General features: G+C 37.3%; 1 protein-coding gene across 4 annotated transcripts in view; it reads left to right on the forward strand.

Annotated features, from left to right (window-relative positions):
- Positions 1 to 26,127, forward strand: part of SPAST (spastin) — a 38,774-nt gene that overhangs the window by 6,006 nt on the left and 6,641 nt on the right. For 2 of the 4 annotated variants that reach the window (XM_040058809.2, XM_040058810.2), the window contains exons 4-16: positions 5,403 to 5,498; positions 11,398 to 11,582; positions 12,566 to 12,699; positions 12,998 to 13,091; positions 16,343 to 16,417; positions 17,630 to 17,701; positions 18,221 to 18,296; positions 18,837 to 18,928; positions 20,635 to 20,714; positions 21,531 to 21,573; positions 22,153 to 22,232; positions 24,074 to 24,144; positions 25,971 to 26,011. In XM_040058809.2, the coding sequence (XP_039914743.1) occupies positions 5,403 to 5,498; positions 11,398 to 11,582; positions 12,566 to 12,699; positions 12,998 to 13,091; positions 16,343 to 16,417; positions 17,630 to 17,701; positions 18,221 to 18,296; positions 18,837 to 18,928; positions 20,635 to 20,714; positions 21,531 to 21,573; positions 22,153 to 22,232; positions 24,074 to 24,144; positions 25,971 to 26,011 (1,139 nt within the window). The remainder of the gene's footprint in view (positions 1 to 5,402; positions 5,499 to 11,397; positions 11,583 to 12,565; positions 12,700 to 12,997; positions 13,092 to 16,342; positions 16,418 to 17,629; positions 17,702 to 18,220; positions 18,297 to 18,836; positions 18,929 to 20,634; positions 20,715 to 21,530; positions 21,574 to 22,152; positions 22,233 to 24,073; positions 24,145 to 25,970; positions 26,012 to 26,127) is intronic. The other 2 variants (XM_040058811.2, XM_040058812.2) reach the window with 1 other exon arrangement.

A 26,127-nucleotide genomic window follows, 5' to 3' on the forward strand; every position in this document is an offset into this window, starting at 1 on the left:
TCTTCAGTTTAATTTTTAGTTGAGAGTAAGTGCTGTTGATGGATTTTGAAAATGGAATTTCATGACCCACTTTCAGGTATAAAAGTAACTGAAAAGTCTTCATATCATAGTACACTTGACTCTAAAATGAGGCAATCTTGATTAACTCCTGATGGAGTTTGTTCAGGATTTTTCTGTTACTAGTATAGTGAAATTTATGATATATCGCTGATCATGAGTGATAAGTGTGCTTTCTCTAAATGTGACTACTTCATATTCTGATGATTTTGCTGTCACTTCTATTAAGAATTTTCCTTACTATTGGTAAATAATTATGATGATGATAATTCTTTAACATCATGCAGACCATAAGGTTGTGAAATTCTAATTTTCTTGATTATTTTCTAGTAGCGTTCTATTTTAAAATTAGAAGGTAAGGTCACTTTTTTCAGAAGCATAGTGTTGTATAGCTTTAACTTTATTAAAAGTAAGCATTGCATATAAACTCTTTAACAGAGTAAAGATCCTCCCATCAAACAACGGACCTGTGGCTTGTGTAGTGGATCTTCTAAGTTTAAAACTTTGAAAATGCTTTCAGTTCAATCAGTAAAATTAAAATAAGGATTATTTTTTAATTGCTCTTTAGTGATACATTAACAAATGTACTTGATTTTAACTTGCATATCTCAGCTTTAATCTTGCCCTCTCTTGTGTGGAGTTCTACTAACTCGTTCTTCTAGGAGCATATAGAGCAGCTGGGAAAACTTGGGCTCTTTTCTCCTCTTACACTTTGTGCTCCTGTGGTCCTAACTGGTCATTGATAGGGAAGTTATGACAACCCCAAGGAAGTGAGCCGCTTTTTGTTTCCCTTGAGTTCTTAATGTCTTTAGTATTTTTTGAAAAAAAAAATTGAAGGGGACAGGAGGTGAAGGAGGCATCTGTTTTCTGTGCTTTAATATGGTTGTTTCTTGGTACAGTTTTAGTGTATAGAGGAAAGATATTTTCCGCTTACTAGGGTTAAAGGCTGACTTCTAGAGGTGATACGAGCTAAGGAACAGTAGAGTGAAAGTTCTCACATGCTAACAGTCTTTCATAAGGTATGGCTTGTTACACACATCCTAATGTCAAGTAACTACAATTTCTTTCTAGAAAAAAAATCCCTGTTCCTCAAAGCTTGAAGAAACAGTGTATTTTGTGGGTAGTGCTTCATCCTTGCTTGTATTACTTTAGTAGCGATTGCAGTGTTGGTAAGTTGCTTACTTGCTGTGATCTGATTGAAAAGAAGCAAAGGGTAAAATTAAAAAAACACCCTGAAATTGAAGTATATTCATCTCTACTACCAGAATGTGTGATCACGTGCTATTTGTTTGCTTCATTAAGAGTGCAGATTGAAAGGTAAACAGATCCAAGTAGTGTTTATTAGGATAGCTGATGTAAAAGAAAGGTTTTTTTAAATTATTTTTAAATTATCCATTTAGTACTTTGTTCTGCCTAAGTTCTTGTTAATTTTTACTGAGGATGTGCTTCATACAATGTACCTAAAAGCAAAATTTGGATAAAAAGGAGCGAGTGAAGTCATGTGCCCTTTAGGAAGACAAAAGATGTGGTTTGGAGAGATGTTTCAATGGCTTTAAATCCCTGCAAGTTTGATCATTAGGGTTCTATTTGAGTATTATTTTTTGTGCTATCTAACCAACTTTGAAATATTGATGGCATGTTTTTTTATTCTTTTTGCTGTCCTTTTACATGGGTTTTGTAGAAATTTAAGATAATCTAGAGTTGAATTCCATGTGCCATTCTAAGCACACTTCTAGCCTGTTGCTTATATTAACAGATATCTGGAAGTTTTTGTGCTGTGAAGATCCTTTTGTAATTGAATTAAGGATGAGTCTCTTGAAGCTATTACAGTTAATTGAAGTGATTTTTCCTATGAATTGAACTCAAAAGAGTTTTGTCTGCTAGCTTTGTGGAATTTCTCCCTAAGTCAGAAGAGGCAAATCCTTTATTGCATTAGCTGACAGGATAAAACAAACTAGACAATAATATCAAGTATTTCATCCTGCTTGCTAGATGGAGATGTGATTGCAGGCTGCCTAACTCCAAGGCCACCCAGTCAAGCAGGTTACATCAGTAGTACATAGAAAGCGAAAATTAAATAATACTGATTACAGCTGTCCCTTGAAAGTGCTCAGTGTTGTCGTTTTTTGGCTTTTTAAGATTTTTGGTACATCAGTGTAAGTTTGTTGCATGACCCCAGTGATGAGGGTGTTTGACTCCACTGGTGAGAGCGTGATGTCTGATCACACCCGCGTCTTCCCACTGTGTCATCACACCACTGATGCCTTCTAATGCTGGAAGAGGATGGAGCTACCCACCGTGCATGATGGGTTTTCTGCCTTCAGCCCTGTTTTCATCCTGAGTCTAAATTATTTTTCTTACTCTGTTTGAAGCTGTACTGTGACTTAGTCTAAAAGCTGAAGTGACTGCTGATGTGTTTCAGGTCACCTCAAGGGGACTTGATCGCTTTTGATAGTCCATTGACAATATTGGGTTGTGCTGGCTGTCAGGGGACTTGAAAGTTCTTCCATTTGATTTGGTGGTGGCCCCCCATTTTTGACATGGTTTAGGGTGGGTTTGTTCTGTGGTTAAACCTTGCTTTGATGGTCTTCACACACCTGGTCTCTTCCTGGATGACTGATCACCCATGTTAGTCATTAAAGAGGTTTAGAATGACAGGAGAGTATTTGTGTTCTATGGTCAACACACAGAACTCGGCAGCTTGTTGTTCGTAAAGATAGATGGCTGTAATGGCCAGTGCAACGCTGGTCAGTTCTGATGCTATTTAGGTGTCTTACCTATTTGTGTTCTCTCATTTCAGAGAGACTTTCTGGAGGGGCACAGATTTCTGTCACAACAAGTGCCTTCCTGTGTATTTAAGGTAGCCTCAGTGTTTTGGTTGAAGGGTTTATGTGACACATAATTCAAATATCTGTCATCAGTATCCTCTTTGGAGGGCATTAATATTCCTCTATTCTGCCTGGATAGATACAGTCTTCAATGGACACCTTTTTAGAAAATTTCACTTTTTTTGGAGGAGATGATGCTTTTTGCTTCAGGCTTATGTTACAGGGTAGCATTTTTTTAGTAGAAATTAAGTTTCCTTGTACTCAAGCTCTGGTGTTGCTTAAAGACAGAGGCTGCAGTGCTGTTTTTTTGGTAGGTTTATGTTAGCGTTGCATCATCAACGTGAAATAATGAATGAGAATCTGTAAACTTTCTGTCAGTGTCTGGAAAAACAGGGAGAAAGCATTTAAATGGAAGATGATGGTATCTTATAATTCATTGGAATAATATTTAAAAGCTCAATTTAATTTATTTTGGATGTTCTAGAGGATCCTGCAGCTATACTATCCTTAAAGAAAGATATATTTGCTTTTTGAAGTCTTGTGTGCAATACTAAAATGACAGGTTAATAGGAAATGTGATGAGAAGACCCTGAATTGAAACTGGAGAACAGTTGGATTATGTTTTTTCTTTGGTTGGAGTTCTGGAGTTCCTGAATATGCATTGATAAGCATTGATAATTGTAGTATCCAGTGTCAATTTATAGCATTAAAGCAAATAACATTTCCTGAATTCCTGCACAAGCCAGTTGATGTTCTTGTGGTTGCCCACTAGAAAGTCTTCTTTGTTAAGCTCAGAAATGTTCTCCAAAACTCAGCTGATTATCTAATATGTTAGAAGTCTATTAATACTAATTTTGTTTCCTAAGCTTCCTGTACGTTCTTTCCATTTGGGCTGCATGCACTGGGCAGGGAGTAGACCATTCTGCTGCCTCCTTTGGTAGTGCTGTGTCTCTGCAGTCGGTCATACTAAAAGGACTTTCCTTACCCTCCTGGAGAGCAAAGCTTATGAGGGTAACTTCTTGGCAGAAGCTTGTGGTTATTCATAGGCTGTTCTTGTGTGACTGACTTTTTGTTTTGTTTTGTTTTACTATGACTCTTCAAAGCTTTCAATTTAAAATTAAGTAAACCTTGTGTACACATGCTAATTTTGAACTTTAGCTTTTCATATTTGCCTGTGACTACCAGGTTTTCATTCTAAACCACATCTTGTTCAACCTAAATGTTATTAAGCCTTCACTGTAGCTATGAGTGTAAAGATACTATTCAGGAAAGCTAAGCAGTGGGTGATCAGGAGCAGGAAGAAGAAGAAAGGAATGAAGCAGAAAGTATTAGAGAAAGATCTGTTAACAGGTAAAGAAGCCTAAGGAAGGAAGTGCTCATGCTTGTTGGTGTACCATCTGCAGGCTCTGAATGTCACTTCTTCCTCCAGGCAGGTCATTTACGATCTTAATTGTGTACATTTTCAGTAGAATTTGTCTGCTTTTCCAATATATGCTTTCATATTACCAGAGAACATCACTTCTCTGCTTGGCATCTCTCTTCTTGCAGCTTCTTGGTAGCGTTATCTCTTGTGGAAGTGAGCAGGAAAAAAAAAAATTAAGGGAGGGAATGAGAGAGCTTGACAGTGTATGCCTTGCATCCCTACAGACCGTGCTTGGTTTTTAAAACAAGAGGGGTGTGTGTGAAATAAAGCGGGGAGAGGCAGTAAAGGGGCCTAGAGGTTTTTAACTGCAGTGGGAAAATTAGGAGTTGTAGCTGAGTTGCAGAGAACAAGTAGTCCTTAACTCTTCTTCTGTGTTTGCAGCCTTACACCTCTTTGACTTATGGGCTGGCTGTTTTTCGTTACTTCTCAGAGTTAACTTCTTTCTCCTTAATCTAGCTTTATAAATATTGTATTCAGGTGTTTATCTTCTAAAGTTAATCTTCCTAAAGAACACAATTTGCATGATAATTTTATTGACTTAATTTCAAGGCAATTAAATATCTAAACAGAGATCTCAAAAATTATGTCAAAAGACATAATTGTAATGTGTCTTACGGTGTTCTTCTTGAAGTTTGAAAGTTTCTGTAAAATGTTAACTGGCTGTTACTACTTAAGTGGAACATTTACTACGCAGAGAAGTGAGGACTCCTTGCACTTGGTCAAAAGTAACACCTTGAGGAGGACTTTCAGAAAGATGTTAACAATATAAATATTTATTAAATTACATTGAGTTAATCCTGAACATTGTTTTTGAGAAGTGACTGCAATCACTAGACTGGAAAGATTGCTGTAATTAACTCAGCCATAAAGGGTGAGTTTTAAAGCTGTTTTCAGTCATGCTCATACTAACAGAATTTTATTACACATTTGCTGAATGTGTAGAATAGATAGAAATATTCCTTTTATCTTTAACTATAACAAAGCCGAACTTGACATTTCTGTGTTCAACATACATAAATTTTCTTGGTTCATTTTTGGTTTTTGTTTGTTTATTTTGTCCTTTTTCCTCCCTCCCCCTCTGTTCTACTATGTAGAGAAGCTGCAGGCAGTTTTGCAAATTTCCAAGCCGCAAATGGAGGTCTATAATGACAGTACTAACCTGGCATGCCGCAATGGACATCTCCAGTCAGGTGGGTTTGGTTTTACCAGCACCTATTGAGGGGATGTCTCTCACTACCTGGTGTATTGCAGGGCAAAATAATGCAATGCTATGTTCTGGCCCCACCAGCTTTAAAATAAAATTATTTATATTTCTGTTTTTAAAGACTTTGTGTAAAATACGTTCCATCCTTTCCATGGCTTTGGCAATACTGTTTTATTTTGTAGTATTCAGTTTTCTCTGACAATGACTGTCCTAGAATTCAAATCTATTTAATAAGGCAACATTTTAGAATAAAATTCTCAGGTGATACTCTTCAAGGAATTACATGAAGCCTGTTTTAGAAAGTGTCAGTGTTGGATATATAGGTTGTATGTTGTGCCTACATTCATTAGCTCTTCCTTTATGGTATTGTGAATATGCAGTTTTAAATTTCAGGGGATTTTTACATCAAGAAAGTGATATGCAATTGAAATGAGGGAGAAATGACAGCAGCACTTGTATTTTGTCAAAGAACGTTGTTTTAATGCTTGCCCGGAAGACTGAACCAAACTTTCTAAAATAGCAGAAATAAACTTTTTTTTGTCCATAAACAAGGTATAAAGTTGTGGAAGTCCGAGGATTACCCAAAGTACTGAATGTTTGCAGCTGTGGGATCCCTGATACAGTACCATGAAAGTCAGGCTATTAACAGGAATCTGGATTTCTTAAATGGCTGGTGCCTGTGCTCTTGTGGTTGCTTTTTTAATCTTTTTGGGGTGTGGGGCGAGGGAGTGTTTTTTGTAAGAACGTACTAGTAATACATTTTTTTTCCTAAAAGCAATGTAAAAAGGTGATTATGCTTCAATCTGTTAATTATCTTGCTTGTTGTTCTTCCTTTATACATGTAAAACAGTGTTTAAAAACTCAAAGTAGATGACAGAATTTCTTAGAAAACAACAAAATCAGTTTGCAGTCTACTTCAGATAAGAGGATTGTTGTCTCTACCTAAGAGGGTAGTGGTGTTTCAGAGGTATTGAGTCACAGGGCTCTGGCATAAGCTTAGTTTACTGTCTGTGGAAAGTATTACCTGCCCTGTTGCCTAATCAGGTTGGGCTTTTTAGAAGTCCAGGATTTTATGACCTATGAAACATGGTCATTCTTAGTTTTAGCATAAAACAGGTGTCTTTTTGCCCATCATTTGGTCTAAAATTACACTACTTTCTTTTATTTGCCTTTAAAGGCCAAAGTCTTTACAGATCTTCTTGTTTCATAATTTTGTGGAAGAGTATATTATCAGAGCTATGTTGCACATTTTTAATATTTCCAAAGTGTTACTGATTTGAGATTCTTTGTTCTCTCAAGATACTATTTGTGTCAGCCTTCCTGACCAATTTACTTGATTCTAACACAAATGACTACCTGCCTCTGTCTTCAGCGTTTGTGGTTTCCAAACTTACATTAGTATCTAGAGATTCTTCTTCAAAGTTTATCTGCCAGATATATACTGAGGTTTTTCAAGACCTCATAGTGGTAGTATCACCTGCCCCTTCAGTTGCCGAGGGCTGTGCGGTAACTTGTCTAAAGAGTAATAACAAGTAGCCTTGACCCAAACCTTTTCTTGGAAATAATACTAATTTAATATTCATCATTCTTCTCATAGCAAACTTAAATTAGATCTAAAACAACTTATCTATATTTTTTCCCTGCAAATGTGCTTGTTTTCCTTTGCATTGTGGATTGTTGTTTTCTTTTTTTTTTTGAACAAGCTAGGGAAGGAGATTGTGCCAGTCTTGCCAAAGGCAGAGTTTGAGTTTTATGAACTCATTTACTAGTCATACAATACTTAGAGTATTACAGTAATGCCTGTGTATACCATTTTACATGTAAATCTCAGCATTATGGATGGCCAGAGAAAGCATCACATTTCTATTACCTCAACATGAATACTCTGCAGCTAGCTGGTATTTTATCTCAGTTTTCACGTGGAAGGAGTTGCTGGCCCGTCTTTTATAGTAGACATATATTGGCAATCTTTGTCACAGTGCAACAGTTTTATTTTTAATACTGAAGTTTTCAAAGGAATACCCCAAGTAGAAAAACAAGTAGCAATAAAATTGTTTTTAACAGCATAATTTGACAAAAGCAGATGTTTGAGTGATACAGTTTTGTCAGTTCAGAAAGGAAAACAGCTGTAGTTCCTGGCTTGTGTAGCTGTGCTGCCATTGAAAACATGCAACATGTCCTTCTTGGTTGGTGGAGTTTTCTGTTAAGTAGGTTTTATTACTTGCATCTCTCTGTTTGAAAAATCTGAGTTGAATTTTTTAAGAATTGCAGTCCGGGGGGCTGTTGTGAATGCTGATCTTGAATAACGATCAGTCTTGCAATTGCTGCATGTTTAAAACAGCAATTTAAAGTTTTTGGTTTTGAATGAATGAAACTACATACATAAAGATACAGATAATTAGACTGGTGGATTTTTCTTCCAACTTGGTGTCCACAGACCACGTACAATAACTTGTTTTAGTCCCTTTATATTACTTATCAGTAGGCATATGTAGGGAATTTCTGAGGAATATTCCCTGATGATTTTTAAAATGTCACAACTAAAGGCTGGAAATTGTTCTGCAGTACTGGAATCGCTGCTGTTAATTTGAATTTAAACTTTCTTTTGGATGCTTAGAAGTTAGAGACTAGTAGAAACTTGTTTATTGACATGTGCTTTAATCTGGTTTAAATGCAGAAAAGTATGTGTTTGCTTTTTAGAAATATAAAGGATGTTGTTATATTAAATAAATGAGCTACAGCTGCATAATTTTAAGATTGTTTTTGCATTTCCAGGTATTTAATATAATCAAGCTTCTCTTAGATTTGTTCAAACATATTTATACTTTATCTCTAAAACCAGTGTAATGTAATAAGAGTCTATATTATATATTATAAACTTCTAACATTTCTCTCCATAAGGGAGCCTCAAATAGGGCACCCTTGTCTGCACCTTGACACAATTTACCCAAGAGAAAACCCCAGACAAAATTTTGCTGCTTGCTTGTTTGTAATTTGTGTTGTGTGTGTATCTGGATGACAGATCAAAATTGCAGGGATGCTTTCAGGACCAGACAGCTATTATGTCTGTGTAATCCAGTGGCGTTAGCCTGGAGCTATAAAGTAAATTATTCTGTCCAGAATTAGAGAGTAAAATCAAACTGATTAAGCATCTATTGCTATCCTGTAAGTATATATGTAGTAAACAGTTGAACTGTTCAGCGTTTCACATACACTTGAAAACATTCCATGGTGTCTCTTTGTGATTAGAGCATGTTTTAGGTACTTCCTTACTGTTTTAAACAGAACAGGGAAACATTTGACAAAAGGCTGCTGGAGATATTATGAAGGCATTAAAGTCACTTGCTATGAATTTCCAGTCTTTCAGTAGATAAATAAAAATGGGTAAGAAATGTGTTTGGGGGGTTTTGCATTTCTTACGGCAAACTATATGTCTTGCATAATGGAACAGTAGGAGCTGTCTGACTTGTGGTGTTCATTTAAACACATCATGCTTTAGAAATAGATAAACTTTAGATAAACTGTAATTCTGAAGGATTTGATAACATTTTTATTTGTTACTTCAGTGAAATTTGTATGTAAAATGAAACTTCCCTCTGGAATTGACATTCAGTGACTATGTTCAGGAGCTGTTCATCAGTTCTGCTTTGTGTGCTACCCATCAGGACTGACAACAAAACTTGTAAACTTACTGGTCTGAGTCCTGGAGGTGCAGTTAAGAGTAAATTGTAATTTGTATTAAACCTTGTCTCTTTCCCCTTCTTTCCTCCCTTCTGTTTCCAGCTTCCTGAAATACTCCTCACCTTTGCAATTTTATGACCCTCAAAATTGCAGTTACCTGTGTATTGTTCTCAATTTGTGAGAGTAGTTCTGGGAGAGTGAGATAATTGAGCAGCAAATTAGGGTGAAGGACTTTGAGAAAAACTAATTTAGGTTTTTGAAGCCTTCCCATGTTGACTTCAAGCCAGCTGTGCAAATGAGGTTTAGGTGGACCAAAAAAAACCCCCAACCAAACTGAGTGCCACCTTCTGATCAAGTTGGACCAGCCAAAGTGCTGAGTAGCTAGATGTGTTAATAGATTTTTGTACTGCTTTTTGAACTTGAAAGTTACTAAGTATGCTTAATTTTAAAGAGTTTTTGACTTGGAAATTCCTGTGCAGGAATGACTAAGTAAATGTATCCAGCTCTGGAGTTGTGTCGTTTAGTCAGTAGCCAGGTTTGGTGGTTTTTCTTGTTTTTAAGAAATGTATTATAGGTAAATATACTTAATTATATTCTTCAAGTTGCCTTGTTTCTTGCATATTGATACATCTGCATTTTTTATCGTGACCCCTGCAGAGTTTCTGGAGCTCTAAAAAGGGGTAGATTTGTGACTGAAGAAGGCCTTTAGAAACTTTTTCACTGAATTATTAAGGGTACCTGCAGGCTGTGTAGAGATTTGGTCCTGGTAGTATATTTAAAGAGGCTGAGGATGTTGTAGTAATTAATTGATTCTTCCATGATACCGTTTGACTGAAGTATTCTTTGAATTTTTTAAACACAACATATAAAATTACGAGACTTTTTACTTAAAGTTATTTTTCATTGAACTGCAATATTATAAGTTAAAAATTCTTGATAGAGTCACTAATTTCCTTAAAAATTAGAGATCTTTGGCCTATTCCTTAACACTAGCAGGTCGAATTGAGTTGCAAGTTTCTGCAATCCTAGTGAATACTTGTAGCTGAAATCTATTTGGAGCTACCTCTGATGCCCTGTTTCTCATACCTAAACAAAAGACTCCTTTATCATTTTAAAATGATATAAAATAAGACAGTATTTATAGTTTCCATCACAGACAACAATACTGTACTAGACAGTTTCCAGTAGTGTATTCCCACCACGAAAAAATACCCTAATCTAAAGCTATGCTTTAATCATTAACCAGCCTGACCGACCTGCCTGCTTGCTGTATCACCTTCTTACCTCTTAATCTCTGATTTGGTGTTTTACACTTGCCATTTCTGTGCCAAGGAACTTTATTTTATTGTGTATTCCATACAGAGAACATAGACATTAAGTGCTATTTTGTTTACTCTGGACCAGAATGGCTTTTTGTAATTTGATGACCTGTGGCCAGTATTTCAAGTTTATCTATCTCCTAATTTGAGACTTTGCTGCTTCATCATGCAAGTGAATAAGTAGTGTGAGTGGAATGTCTGGTGATGTTTAAATATATTTTAAGACTTAATTTTTAATGTAGAAAGGTACACTGCTTCAGAGTTGTCCATTGAGAATTTACTTACACCTCGAGAATCCTAAAGTGAGAGCAAGTTGAAAGAAAAAAACACCTGACAGTCACTTGTAAATATAACTACTAATGTAATTTTTCCAGATTAAAATGCTTTGTTGAAGCTTCTTTGTGAAGGTGCTAGATAATGTTAGCTGACATCCAATTAACTGGCCTGATAACATTACTTAAAGAATGAATACTCTGGATCTGAAGGCTTGAAATTTAGGGGTTATTGTATTGATTATTTTTAAGAGTTCTTGGGAAAGAAGACAGCAGAACACAAACCAGAAGACTTTGCATCGTAAGGAGTGGATGGTGTTCTTCCCTTGATAACAGGACTAAGTTATATCTGTCTTTTCTAAGATGGCTAACTAGGGTTCATTCTGAGAGCTCCTAAAGATTAGAATTTTTACTGTATAAATGATTTATCCCCTTAAAAACACTAGACCTCTTTAGAAATGTGCATTACTCTTCTATAATGTGGTATTAATGTTTACATTTATAAATGTAAGAATTGTTGAATATTTAATACGTCATTTATCTTCTAGTTGCAGTTGATGTTGTAAAAGTCCAACTGCTGCAAGTGTTCTTATGACACTGGTTTTCTTTATAGAAAGTGGAGCAGTTCCAAAAAAGAAGGATCCCTTAACACACACGAGTAATTCCCTTCCTCGTTCAAAGACTGTTGCAAAAACTGGATCCACAGGCCTTTCAGGTCACCACAGAACGCCCAGCTACAGTGGGGTATCATCATCTGTGTCTAGACCAGCACCTAATCCTACACCTTCAGCTCACAAGGTATAGTGAGGATAAACATGGAAGTATACACTTGAAAAATCAGGTGTAAATTCCAGAAGCAGCTTTGGATTTAATGCCTTAATTGCAGGGTTGTAGCAGCAGAAAGATTTGGAGAACACTGAAACTCCAAATTTTTATCCAGGCCTCTTGCTGCAGAGTGGATTTTAGAAATTGGAGGGCATCAGGTGGGTGCACGGGCAAAAGGACTTTAAGTATAATCACAGTAATAAATATGACTTGTTTTTAAAATTGCATGGGAAGCTGAGTGAAAGTTACCTAGATGAAAAATAAATGTAACTTGTAGTATGTAAAAGATGGAAGGAAAAACCTCTTATTCCAGAGCTACAAGGTTTTTCTCCCTGCCTGTTCTTCTCTCCCAAAGCATGCATGCATGCACAGGTTCTTCTGCAACCACATTGAAAAGCCAATCAGGGTTAGGCTGGGGCTGAAACACAGAAGTAAGTCCTATAGTAAGAATACAGAAAAATACAGTGTTTTTGTTGCCTCTTTTCCCCTTCCATCCTTATTACCCAGTAAAGTGGAATAAAGAGCAGAATGGACTGAACATAACTGTTCTGTTAAAACATTACTGCTGCTATAATATAATATGATGACTTTTAAGTGGCCTGTTACGAAGTATGACAGCAGTAGGAATTCATGCTTATAGGTATTGAGAACCTGAGATGGTTTGTGATGCTTGTTTCCAGAGCAAGCCAGGGGAAGATACTGTAGTTAAGTAAATGAATTATCAAACCAAAAAACCTCAAACCAAAGACCTTCACCACTGGAGCCTAAGCTAGTCTACTCACGGTTGACTAATATGATAATATGATTTGTAGCAAAATACAGCATTAGATTATTGGGTATTTGTTAATGTGCTGTTTTACTGGAGCAAATGAAATGTAGGTTTTACTTTGTTTAATGGTACACTTTCAAAGTATTTATCTGGTGGTTGTGATTTTCTTTTCTTGTCCCCTCTCCAGGCCGCTCCTAAAAATAGCAGAACAAATAAACCTTCTACTCCTACCACTGCTCCTCGAAAAAAGAAAGACACAAAGATATTTAGAAATGTGGACAGCAATCTTGCTAATCTTATCCTAAATGAAGTTGTTGATAGGTAAGTATGAAGAAAAGTAGGCTTTTCAATCCAGTAAATCAGTTTTGCATTCAGTACAATCTTAGTCCGCTTGGAATGAAAGCAGTGCTCCTACTTGGTCAGGGTTTTGAGGATTTTTTGGATGGGTTTTTTTAATTGTTACTTTGGCAAAAGGATATTTTAAAATACTTAACAATATAAGTTGTAGATTTTCTCAAAAGGATTCTGTATAAATAGTCAAATGCATTAAATTAGTCAGCTGCAGCTGAAAAAAGAGTATCTCATTGTTAGACTAATTAGTATTCCATTTCTTTGTTAGTGGGCCAGCTGTCAAATTTGATGATATCGCAGGGCAGGAGCTGGCTAAACAAGCTTTGCAAGAAATTGTTATCCTTCCTTCTCTTAGGCCTGAGGTAAGCAATTGGGTATTGTTATCAATCTGTGACAGGATCAAAAAAATGTTCTGTGCTTCACATGTGAAATGATGGTTCTTGAATCCTCTTTTTACTGGATTTTCACGGTTGCTACGGGTAGCTGTGGGGTCCCTTAGTCATCTTGGAAAAGGAGAATATAGGATTTATGTATTAAAATACTACTATGAAATTCCTTGTCTTTTGGTTAATCAATGTTGCAGAAAGTGACTGGAGCAAGAAGAAAAAAAAAAAAAGAACCCCCCGAAAAACCGAAGTCCAAATCAAATCAGCAAACGACAATCCCCTAAAAAAACCAAAAACCCACAATACCTCCACAACCCCATAAAACAAACAGCAGAAGCAAACAAAATTTCTCACCATTTGGCAGGATGACTGTTCCAGATAGCTATAGCTGTGTGTCCAACCCTGTATGGCCACATGAAGGACAAAGCCCACAACTGGAAGGGTGAAGTGGGAGAGATTTGTATAGGTAAATTAGGTCTATCTGATTAGAAAAACATCATTGTTAATTGTGGTCATCTTCTCTGTGAGGATGTTGGTTAAACACTGAATAGTTTATTCACGGATGGAGAGGATGCAAAGAAGTGTAGTGAACAGACAAATACACTGAGATATAGAACATTTGAGGGTAGATTTCCTCTTTACTTTGCTGTATGGAAGTTGATCACTTACGCTTTTATTTATCATAGATGGTACCTCAGCTACTGTGACTGGCTAGATTCAGGCCTAGTCTGCATACTGGAATTTTCTGAACTACATTTAAGAAAAAGTTAAATCAGTCATTTTATAAAGCTGCGCTTACTAAAAATTGCAGTAATTTTGAGGAAATTGTGTGCAATGATTTCCTGCAGTGCTCTCATGAGACCCCACCTGGCATGCTGTGCCCAGTTCTGGGGTCCCCAGCACAGGAAGGACATGAACCTGTTGGAGCAAGTCCAGAGGAAGAGCAGTAGATGATCAGAGGGATGGAGCAGCTCTCCTGTAAGGAAAGGCTGAGAATTGGGGTTAAACTTGGAGAAGAGAGGGCTCCAGGGTGACCTTAATACATTATTGCACCTGAAGGAGTCTTAAAAGAAAACTGGTGAGGAGCTGTTTATGGGGGCAGGTAGTGACAGAACAACGGAAAATGGCTTCAACCTGAGAGTAGGTTTAGATTAGGAAGAAATTATTCACTGTGAGGATGATAAGACACTAGAACAGGCTGCCCAGAGAAGTTGTGGATGTCTCATCTTGGAGTTGTCCAAAGCCAGATTGGAAGGGGCTTTGAGCAGTGTGGTCTAGTTGAAAATGTCCCTGCCCATGACAGGGAATTTGGAAGTAGATGATCTTCAAAGTCCCTTCCAACCCAGGCCCACTTTATGATTCTATGATTATTGATGAAAAATTGCTGTTTGTACATTTTGTTTGCTTGTTGGTCTCATTTGTTACATGGACAGGTGACTGGAGTTGCTCTGTGGTTTTCCCTTAATACAGCTACTGGTTTTGAAGCAGCATAGGGAAGAAACCCTAAACCTGGCAGAGCATCACAGAAATACAAGCTATAAGGAGAGCAAAGCTTTGGTGTGTGCTCAAATGTTGTTCTGCAGAAGGAAGATGTCATTATGAGCATCTCTGTCACTACAGTGCAGTAGTACATCAAGTGTGTTGTTTAGTGACACCAGTGTCACTAAACAGAGCTGGGTGGGCAGGAGTTGAAGATGGGAGGCTTGGAGTAGCTTTTCCAGTAGTGTGGTATCTTCAGTAAGGTTGTCTGTCTCATATTGCTGTAGCAAGCAATGGGCCTGACCTTGGTGTAGGTTGAGATGTAATAGGGACAGAGAATCCCATGAATTTTTAAGCTTTCCTTGGAAGTAGAGAGGGTTGGTTTTATTCCTTTTGAGTGAACACGGTAGATGTGGCAACTGAAGGGGGATACTTAGTAAATTAATGCTAGTTCAGTCTTAATGAGTTTTGAACTCAAATTCATATTTAAGAAGCCAGTGGTATTTTAGTAGGAGAGCAAAAGTTGAGGTACATAGGCAGGAAACATTGGCTACAACCATTTCAGTGGAAAGATGCTAATGAAGTGCTAGCAGTTAGTTTAGACCATGTTCAGTATAATTAGCCTGTTAAAAACTTGAGAAGCTTTGTGTATCTCAGTAACAAGTGTCAGTGCAGCTGAACTGTAGGTGATGATTAAGGTGAGGCAGAGTTGTTGATTTGATCTGTGTCAGAATGGTAGGGCTCCCTAAGAATTATTTCAAACAAAAGAAGTCAGACAAAGAATGCACATGGTGGTCTGCAGCACGGAAAGCAGAAACACTGGAGTGTTCACTCAGGAATAGCCAGGTAACTACTTTCAGGGATCAGTCTAGCACAAACAAAATGCCAGGGAAAGTGAAATAATAGAGAAAACACGTGTTGGTCAGTCATGACAGAAATACAACACTGATAGTGGAGCTATTTGTTGTCATGGTTATTGTGGGCAAAGAAATGCTGTTTACACGTGGGATGTATATGAGATACCCTCCTATTGCTTTTGCTTGTTTATTGGAGTTGTTGGAAGCTGCAAGGGAGGGGTGAGTGTGAGACCAAAAGAGAAACTCTGAAACATTTGAGGGAAGGGGTAAAGACAAAGTGCTAGAGAAAACAGGCAAGAGTAATAACTGAAAGTTATGTATTTTGTGAGAATTTGTAGACTTGTTTGCTGTGATGCTACATATGGTGGGGGCAATCTTACAGAGTAGGAAAGATGAGTCTAGTGTAAAGTGAGAGAGAGATGACTATCGGTAGCATGGAGTAGGTGGTTGTTAAGTAATATTTTAAATAATTTCGTTGAAAGCTTGTCTTCTCAAGTTTCATTTAATAAGGAAAGATGAAGGAGTTCTTCCATATGGTGTTAGTTAGAAAACTACTTTAGCTCTCCTACTGTACACCTGGATTACTCCCTTTTTAAATGGAATTGATGCTTTCAACTTGATAGGCTAGTCTGTCTTGTGGAAAGTGTTTTAAACTGCTTTCACAGTGCATCCAGGCACAGAACAATTACAACATAATTTAGCTGCTGTGTGGGAAACAATGGTGGTGTGCATTAGGTCTAGTTAGTAACAGAGTGTAGTTCTCTCAAAGCCTGTACTGTAGTGGCACTCACTGCTGCTGTTACTGCCAGTGTCGTCTTAAAGCATTCTCTTACAAAGGTAAAGCAACACTTTATTGAAGTCTTTGATAATTTATGATGCTGCTCTTTTCAGTTATTTACAGGTCTGAGAGCTCCTGCACGTGGCTTATTGCTGTTTGGCCCACCTGGAAATGGGAAGACAATGTTGGTGAGAAAATTACTTCACGCATGAGTGGGGGAGCTTAAAATGTAACCACAAGGGGTGGCTTTCAGTTTGGGGCTTGGACTAATAAACTGTACGTTCTTACAGAATATGTGTTACAGTGTCATTTTATATATGAAAATGCAAAATTGTTCTTGACCCTGGATTTTACGGAGGGAATTGCTAAACTGTTCTCTCTTTAGTTATTTTTATTATGACAAGTAATATTTTAATGCTTAAACCAGCAAGTCCAGGTTTCATTTTCAGAGAGAGCAAAAGGAAGTGGGTTAATTGTTTTGTACAGTAGTAATTAATCAGAAATTATCTGCTCTCCACTGAAACATACTTAGGAGTATGTTTTGGAAATGGGGAGAGAGCATCATAGCAAAAAGGGATTGTCTCACTTGCACACTGCTGTGCAAAGAATGTAAGGGCTGTGGAGCTGCCTAGCCACAGCTTTTTTTCTCAGGCTGATGTGCTGGATCCAGGGAACTGGAGCGCCATGGCTGTGCATCAGCCAGAGAGCGTGGAGTGTCCTGATGCAGCTGAGCCGGCGCATCGTCCTGGTCACGTGGCGTGGCTGCAGCTGCACACTCTGCTGACACTGGAGCTGGATCAGCTCTCAAGTGCAGGAGAGCGAATGTAGAGCAGCACATGCAGGCTCATCTGTTATGTTTGACATACTGGAATATAATTGCTGATCACTAAAATTAGACTCTATAACCAGGGAATCGTAATTTCTTGTTAAAGAAGAGGGTAGTCTGAATGAGCATTCCAACTGATAATTTTCCCTAGCTTTCCTCTGAAAACAGCTTTTGCATAGATAAGGGAGGGGGGAAAAAATCCTAATTTTTTTTATGTGATTTGATCCAACTGCTGCCTTAAATTACCACCCTAAATTAGTTAAAACTGGCTTAGATGTTTATGCAGGATAAATTGAAAGGAAATGGAGACTTTTATTCTTCCAAAAGCAAGTTGTAGTTGGCTATGGAGCTAATGGGATTAGAGAAGTCTATGGGAGTCTGGAAATTTCTCTGTTGGCTTGACTGCATAGCCATTCTCATTTGTAAGTGGCCTGGACAGAAGTTTTCCATACCATTTTTACAAGGTGCTCCCTTTCAAAACTGTCCACCAGGACATGAGTGGTCACTACAGATGCAGAGAACTATCTTCAGTATGATAGCTTTTAAAAGTACTTTTTTTGCCCCCCTTTCCTAGGCCAAAGCAGTCGCTGCAGAATCAAATGCTACTTTCTTTAACATCAGCGCAGCGAGCCTGACTTCAAAATATGTAAGTAGTGGCTGTAAATTACATTGATTTGAAAACACCCACGCTTCAGCTGGGGCTTAAGAAAGCCAGAGACTTCTGATGACTCCTTGGTGAACTGTTAGCCTATAAATGAATATAGTTTTTAAAAAGTAACTTGCGAAGTAAAAAAAATTTGTTCTGTGCTTGTGATAAATCAATGTCAAAGGTTTTTTCAGCTCAGCAATGGCACTGGCAGTAATGCAGATGAGTGGTTGTGGGGTTTTTTGTCTTTAAAAGGTGAGAGGGTCCCAGCTCTTTTTCATTCTGGTAATTTAGGCACCAAAATCTCCTGACAGTTAACTCAGTTGTGATCATAAAGAGAAGTTGCAGTGTTTCTTTTAAGACGTAAGCAATACCATTGTATGTACAGTGATAATCTGAATTTGTATAAATGGACTGAATGTGGTTGGTTACCAGCAAGAATTTCTGTAGGTCCTTCTGTTAGCTGTCTTGCAGTAAAAAGTTTTAACTCCTTGCAAAACGAGTTTATTGTTATTTTAGGTGGGTGAAGGGGAGAAACTGGTGCGTGCTCTATTTGCAGTTGCCAGAGAACTTCAACCTTCTATAATTTTTATTGGTAAGACCTTAAATGCTAACTTTTATTTACTTAAATAATCTTACTTATCAAAAGTTAGTAAGTAATTAACAATTGGAAGAGTTGGGTAAGCTTATTTTGGGTAATTGTGCAGCTCAGGACAACTGTCTCAGATGTGACCTGCTGGCCAATCAGTAGTTCATATAAAGCATGTTAGATTACAGTTATGTTATTTAGTTGGTGGTAAGTGGGAAGAGGTGCTCTCAAAAAGAAAAATACTTCACTGCCTTTACAGACTAAGTCTATTAAACTTCAAATGCGAAAATTGCATTTTGCTTGTCCTGAGTAGCAGTTAATAATCAGAAAGTTTTTTTTTTTTCCTCCTCTCATCTGTGCTTGGCATTACCTATTCAAAGCCCAACACATCATGCAAGTTTTTAAACTTTCCTAAGATCTGTCTGTCTCCTAAAGAATAAAGATGTGGTCTTTCTTAGTGGAGCCCTGTATTAGCAAAGGAACTTAGGCAAATACAAAGACTTTGATGCTGTATGCTTAATTAAGATGTATTTCTTTGTTTTTTAGATGAAGTTGATAGCCTTCTGTGTGAGAGACGAGAAGGTGAACACGATGCTAGCAGGCGTCTAAAAACAGAATTTTTAATAGAATTTGATGGTGTAAGTATTTAGTCTTGGTATTGTTTGATTTAGCTAAAATTGGCTAATGCAGTGGATACCGGCACAACCTGTAGGTGAATTACAAAGTGCTTGGCTGTTGGGGCTTAGCTCAGCCTCTCTCCCACCTCACCACAGCTGGCAAACAGCTTTTTTTGGTTGTTCCGAATTTTCTGCCTGCTTACTGTGGTATTCTGGAAGATGAAGTCTGGACTGAAAGGTAGGGATCTGAAAATGAGCTGTAATGATGTGTTGGAAGATCATGGGCAGAGAAGAAAGGATAACAGATAGCAGTTGTAAAGGAGCTGTGAGGACAACTGTCCTTACAGGGCAAGAGGGACATTTGAGGGTCACAGAGAGTTGAATCCATATTAGAAATTGCATGGCTTGATGAATCACTTCTCTTTATTCTGGCAAGGCAAAACAAGATCAAATGGCTTTTAAATAGTTTTTTGTTTCAGAGGAATATGTGTCACAAGCATGCACTGTCAAGGGGTAAGACTTGAGGGATTCAAACAGACCAGTTCAAATTATATTTATTTATTTATTTATATGTATTTATATATATGTATCTCATATATGCATAGCTCTGACAAATCAGAAAGATTCATTTCTGTGTTAGTATATTTTTTATTGAACTGTAACTTTTTTTCTTGGCATCATAAGCTAGAGAAGACAGAATCCAGTAAGGAGTGCTTAATGGCATTCCAGGAGGAGGAACTGGATTTCATTCACAAACACAAATGAGTATCAAAATATTTTTCTGTCACAGCACTGTTCTTGTATTGAATAATTTTAGTTTGTATTCCATTAGTACAGTAGACCAATGCTACAGTGGTGAATCAATAGTAATGAGGTACAGGCGGAGCAGATAACGACATGGAGAGACAGCAAGGTTGGGAAAAACTCCAAAATGGATGAGTCAGGACAAATAATGCAATGTGACGGTGATATGCAGAAATTATTACACACACATGCAGAGTTTTCCCTTAAAATGAAAAGGGGAAAATAAATATAATGCAGTTTGTTGACGTAATATTTAAGGTGCAACTATGTCATATGAAGAATTGAGCACTGAGTGAATAATAATGTCTCTGATAGCCCAATGCTTTCTCTGAAGTTTAGAAGCTCTAACTCTCCATATTCTTGGGTATAAAATGAGTGAATTGGGAAGGAAATTGCTGTGTCTTTCTGCTACTCTGATTATTTTATAGCCTGTTTTGATTACTGGATTTGTGCAAGGCCTGTGTTAGATGGATCTCTGTTCTGGTTTTGCAGTTCTGGCTATACTTCAGTTTAAAGTTTTGATTCTCACCCTATAGGCTTCAAAACAGTGTTTGGTGTTAAAACCCCAGAACAGCAGAAAGTCTCTGGATTTTTCAGCATAATTATCTCCTGGTGACAAAACGTTTGCATGCCCTCTATAGTTTTATAGTCTCAGTTTTTTCCAGAAAAACTTTTTTGGGTTGTGTTGTTCCCCCCGCTCCTTTTTCTGGTTTGACTTTACATTTATCTGAGGGATATTTTAAACCTACCTTAATGGGGAAAAAACCCAAAACATACATATATAAGATATATATGTTTCATATATATATTAAGATCCCATCAGTGTGCTGAATACATGGCAAGTCTGCAACTGGTTTTGTGGTATTTCTAATTAATGTAGACTGTGTAAATGGAAAGCTGTCTTACCTTCCTCCATTATATAGGTGCAATCTTCTGGAGAGGACAGAATACTTGTGATGGGAGCAACAAACAGGCCTCAGGAGCTTGATGATGCTGTTCTCAGGTATCAAAGCATCTCTTTTTCTGAATTAACAGTAAGATGATATTCATTATGAAGAATGGATTTTGCCTAGTATCTTGGTGGAGTTTTGTAATAAGTAAAAGCTGTTCATCGAGGCTAAATTACTTAACCTCTCAAAGAGGAGCTTTACTCTTTTCTTTTGAGATGCATCTGCACAATCATGATTGTCTTGGAATTGTCTGAAACAGTAGTACCTGTAGTACTGACACCAAATCAGAGTTTTTAAAATTTCTTGAATTTAATATTTTGCTTTTTTGTTATTTGAATCTTAATGGCAGAATAAAGGAGAAAATTTGATCAGTATTCCAGATTGACAAGAAATCCAGTATTTCTTCTCTGTGAATATTGTCTTCTGACATCCCATGCAATTACAGATCTTGCTGTAGATTTGCCTTAGGACTTTTTTGTTAAAAGTACTCATACATTATTCTCTTTTCATTCTTGATTGAGGAAAATAGTTATGTCAGCACTGCCAGAAGAAATGATTCCAAAGACTTTTTTGTATAAAATTTAAGGGATGCTTCATTTCATTGCTGGTAGTCATGGTATTTCTCCCTTTAGAGTGTTTCCCCTCTGGGAGGAGTCTTATGACTTCAGATAAGAGTAAGGTGGCACCAGTGGCTTGTACCTGTTTTTTGGTTGGTTGGTGGTGGTTTTTCCAAGTCTCCAGTTCTGCTTCCTAGAATTTGATGATGGAAGTGAAATTCTGTCATTTAACCAAACCAAATGTTAGATTTGTATGTGCTAAATAGTTACAGAATAGTGTGAACAATGTGTATGTGTTTGGTTTTTTTTCAGACGATTCACCAAACGGGTATATGTGTCTTTACCAAACGAGGAAGTAAGTATGTTTTCCACTCATGTTTTTAAAACACTTGTAGGCAATTCTTAACTTGCCCTTTTGGATGGTTACAATACTGTGAACTAACTTCTGGCTCACCTTGACCATGTACACTGTGCATTAATTCTGGGAACTAATTTAACTTTTTTTCCACTCATACTAGTAGCAAATCTGGTGGTAGTTACTCAGTGTTTCTTGACTTAGAGACTGGCAGATGTGGACGAGTCTGAAGCAGGACTTATAGGAGCATATTTATTTGACTGAAGGGAGAGTGTTTTATTGCAAAAGATAAGTCATTTTCCTAATGGTTTTCAGTTCAACAGGAGATCAGGACTTTTGATGAAGATTCTAATGACTTATTCTTGATAGTTAGGTTCTTGATCTTGTTTTTACCCAGTCCTTATCTCTGCTCCTGAAGAGATGATATTTTACAGTCTCATTGCAGAAGCACTACAGGCAAGTTTAAACTGGTGAAGCACAAAAGCAAAACTGACAGAAGCATAGTTCTGCTCTTGCAACACAATTTTAAGTGTTCTGTGAAAACAAGTTTTACATCTGATAGTTCTATCTTCTTTTCAGACAAGATTGATTTTACTAAAAAATCTTCTAAGCAAGCAAGGAAGTCCATTAACCCAAAAAGAGTTGGCTCAACTAGCTAGGTAAGTATTTTGTAACCATACTAAATAAATATATTCCTTTACTGCATACATTCAGAATGTAACTAATGTAAATCATCCGACAGCAACAACGTGAATTGCATGCATCTGGGGAAGATGGTTCCCTGTCAGGCTGTAGGAAAGTGTTTTTATATCTACATATGTAGGATACACCCTGTCAGGTTTCTGTTGTTGAAACATGCTCATCAGCTCTTTCCTTTGAGGAGGAGGGAGGAGGATGATTCTTTCCACCCATCCCTCAAGGGGTCCAGCTCTCCTCCCTGATGCAAAACAATAGCACCAGTTTTGCACTTGGCATTAATTTCAAATAAAAGGCAAATTCTGTTTGCTGGTGCCTTGCTAGGCTTGTTAAATGTATTTATTACCAACCCAGCAGAGCAAGTGCTGGATAATTTTAGTTTCTTTTCACTTTCAAATTTGATTGGGAAAATGTGGGATAATTTTTCCCTCCTGTTATGAAACGGAGTTGTTTTATGTTTTTTATCATTGAGATTGACACTGCTGTTAGTCACCTAAATCTAACAATGGGTGTGAAGGAGATTGAACTAAAAAGCAGGCGGTCAGGAAGGAGTGAAAACAGAGCATAAAATATCAAAGATAGGCAGGTGGATGTGTTTCAGTCTGTTTCTCTTTGTGGTAGTACACCAGAGGTTAGTACAGTAGGTTTGGATATAGCATTTGTTAGCCTCTTATTAATGTTGCAAAAGTTGATGTGTAATCCCATTGAATACCTTCCCTCTGTGCTTGGAGGTGGTTAGCTCAGGTCACATTTAGGCTGCAGTAATAGCTAACTGGAGGAAAAACACACTCAGTGTCCTGTATTCTAACTGCAAATGTAAGAGCCATGTCACAAATACAATTTAAGTACATCTTTTTTAAAGGGTTTAGAGAAAATGCAGAAGTTGAGCGTCCTGCCTGCTTCTTTTTCCATCTTTCTTAGTTCTGAAAGAGAGAAGTATTTAACCTCCATTATGATTTTGTGTTCCTTTGCTCCTCTGCAACTTTTTCTATGAACTGTAACAGACTTCATGATCTCTAGAAGACTAAGCTCTTGTTGCTGCAGCTAGCCACTGCTCTGTGAAGGGTGGTGTTTTTGTTTTTTAACTTTCCTTTAGGTAACCTGTACTACTTATTTTCACTTATGTTGGCATTTTGTATTGGTGGCTTCCTGGTTCAGTGGAGGCTTTTATTCTCCAAAGTATTTCATTGGTTAACATGGATACTAAGTCTGATTCTGGAACAGCTCCCACAGAGTTTGGCTCCTTGGTTTGATTTTTTTTTTAAATTTTCCTCTTCCTACCATGTAGTTCTGAGGATTTGGATGATCTGTCAGGTTTATAAGACAAACAAACCCTAGTGGGTAGCAGAATTTCCCTTCTTTTCAGTTCACCTTGTATCATATTAAACACGTGGTATTGGTTTCTCTCATTTTATGGATTGGATTGAAAGAGTACAGGACAGCTGAGGTTTTGGTCTTACTGTAATTGGCAAATGTTGATAAACTACTGGTACAGAATTCTCCTAACAGAAATAATAAATGTGTTTGGGATCAGTTTTCATCTACAAATCCTAGTTGCTACCTTTTTCTGGAATGTTACTTGGGACTTGAATATCTGTACTTGAATCTGTGAAAGATCGCTTACAGTGAAATATAGATCACTTATAGTGGATGCACTTCTGATTTATTAACCTTGCAAAATAACATCAAAGTAATGCTTCTGATTAAGTAACATTTTGATTATCTGCAATTAAACTGATGTAGTTTGAAGCAGGTTTTTGGTTTTTTTCCTTCCTTCTTGACCCCACTTTCTCCTTTGACAAAGAATGACAGATGGATACTCTGGAAGTGACCTAACAGCATTAGCAAAGGATGCAGCACTGGGCCCCATTCGAGGTAAGCTGCAGAGATTTTTACTGATGTTTTGACATTAGAGATGTATTTTCTTATGTGCTTATAATTCTCAAACCGCCAAAAGTTAACTTTTTACATTGGATTTTAGTCTGTTCCTCATAATAGCATCTTCGTAAGATTTACTCACACAAAAACCTTCAGCATCTCCTCATGTGAAACAGAAAATGTTTGTGTCAGGAGAAAAGCAGTGTGAAGTGTTTCTCACTGATTCGTAGGGTTTTTAAATAGTGTTTTTCTGAGGCTGGTGTCAGTTCTGTTGTAGCTAAATTGTTACTTGAATGGCAATTGCTGATTGCATTACTTGTCTTTATAAATGGGTCAAATCTCTTTCAAGTCTTAAGGGAAGGAAAACTGAAACAAGCAATTTTATGCTTTTTTTCTAGATACAGTTTGAATGGCGTAGCTTTTTATAATTTTAACTCTTAATGTTGAATTGTGATCCAGATGACAACTCTGAATGAACTAGAGTTTTACTTACATTTGTTCTTTTCCTGACATGCATGACTAGGAAAAACCCACAGTTTTAATGTGAATACATTTTTCCAATACCTCCTGTCTTTGTTCTGTTTAACTAGCTAGTTACATGTCCAGTAGCCATATCTGAGGGAACTGATCTTGTTTAGTGGAGATGAGTAGTGGGATTTTTGTGTAGAAAAGATTGTGAAGATTTGGTGTTAGTTTTCTGTTTGTTGACATACTGTCCTACTTGACAGAATGGTACTGAAGGCAGGCAGAGCAGAAGTGTTCTGTAATACCAGCCTGTTAATGTGTAAATAAAAATTACTGCAACTCTCTTAAACTGTTTAATGGAAGGAGAGCTCTATTCATGTTTTGTGGCTGTGTTTGTGTTACTATTTTTTAAATCCTGTAGCATGCATTTTTTGCCAGTGCACTGCCTCTTTTGAAAGCAGCTGTTGGAATGTAATGTTTTTTACCCACTTGATTTCAGCTGCTGAATTTGTAAAGCACATCTTTCACAATTCTGCATAATAACTGGGAAACAGAACCACGTTAAATGGCTCTCATAAGAGACATCATGTCTCCTAAGAATTTGAATATATTTAATGAGAGTGGTGGAATTAATAATGTATGCATTTAGGTATGCAGGCTTTACTTCGCTGACAACTCACTTCACACAAGTTCATTTCAAGAAGAGACCGTGTAACATTGTGCAACACGTTTCTTTTACTTGCTCCTGTATTCCATATAAAACAATATATTTTTGAAAGTGTTTTGTGATACCATCCTTGCCTGCCTAGATTCTTTTTCTTGTACCCTCACAGCAAAATGTTTGTTCTTACACGTTGATACCATGAGAGCATTTCAGGTAAAAAAAAAGGCAAATGATACAAAAATATTTTGATCCCAGAAGTGCACCCTAGGGCAAGAAGCACTCTGGTGTGCCCTGGCTGATTTTATTTCAGAGTTTTTGGCTGAGTGATCTCCTGTTTTGTGAAATTCAGTAGGGAGGTTGTGGGTACCACAAACAGTATGGGGGAAGGTAGCTCTGTTGGCTTGTGTGCTGTTTTCCATACTTCAGGAAGAAGGAATAATTCTGCCACCACTTTGTACTGCATCTGCAGTAACCGAGTGTGGGAGCAGCCTGGTTGAGGAGCTGATAAATGGGGAAGAAGGAGGCAAAAACACTATGTATCTTTCTGTACAGGAGACTGTGTTGTGGCAGGAAGGTAAAATTTTTAGCTTGCAGGGGTTCTTTTCCAGAATTGAAGTGCTTTTAACCTGTTTTAGTTGTCAGAAGTGACGGAAGTTTTCTGATGAAACTCGCCCATTTATCTTTATTTTTACAGAATTAAAACCAGAACAGGTGAAGAACATGTCTGCCAGTGAGGTAAGCTGTTAGCAGCTGTATTTTCCCCTTTGAATAGAAGTTTTTCTCACTAGAAACTTTTAAAGTCCCTTTTTTTTATGTGTAGTATCCTACAAAATAGGATAATTTGTGGGGGT

The sequence above is a fragment of the Hirundo rustica genome, chromosome 3 (genome assembly GCF_015227805.2).
Source record: "Hirundo rustica isolate bHirRus1 chromosome 3, bHirRus1.pri.v3, whole genome shotgun sequence".
Taxonomy (NCBI): domain Eukaryota; kingdom Metazoa; phylum Chordata; class Aves; order Passeriformes; family Hirundinidae; genus Hirundo; species Hirundo rustica.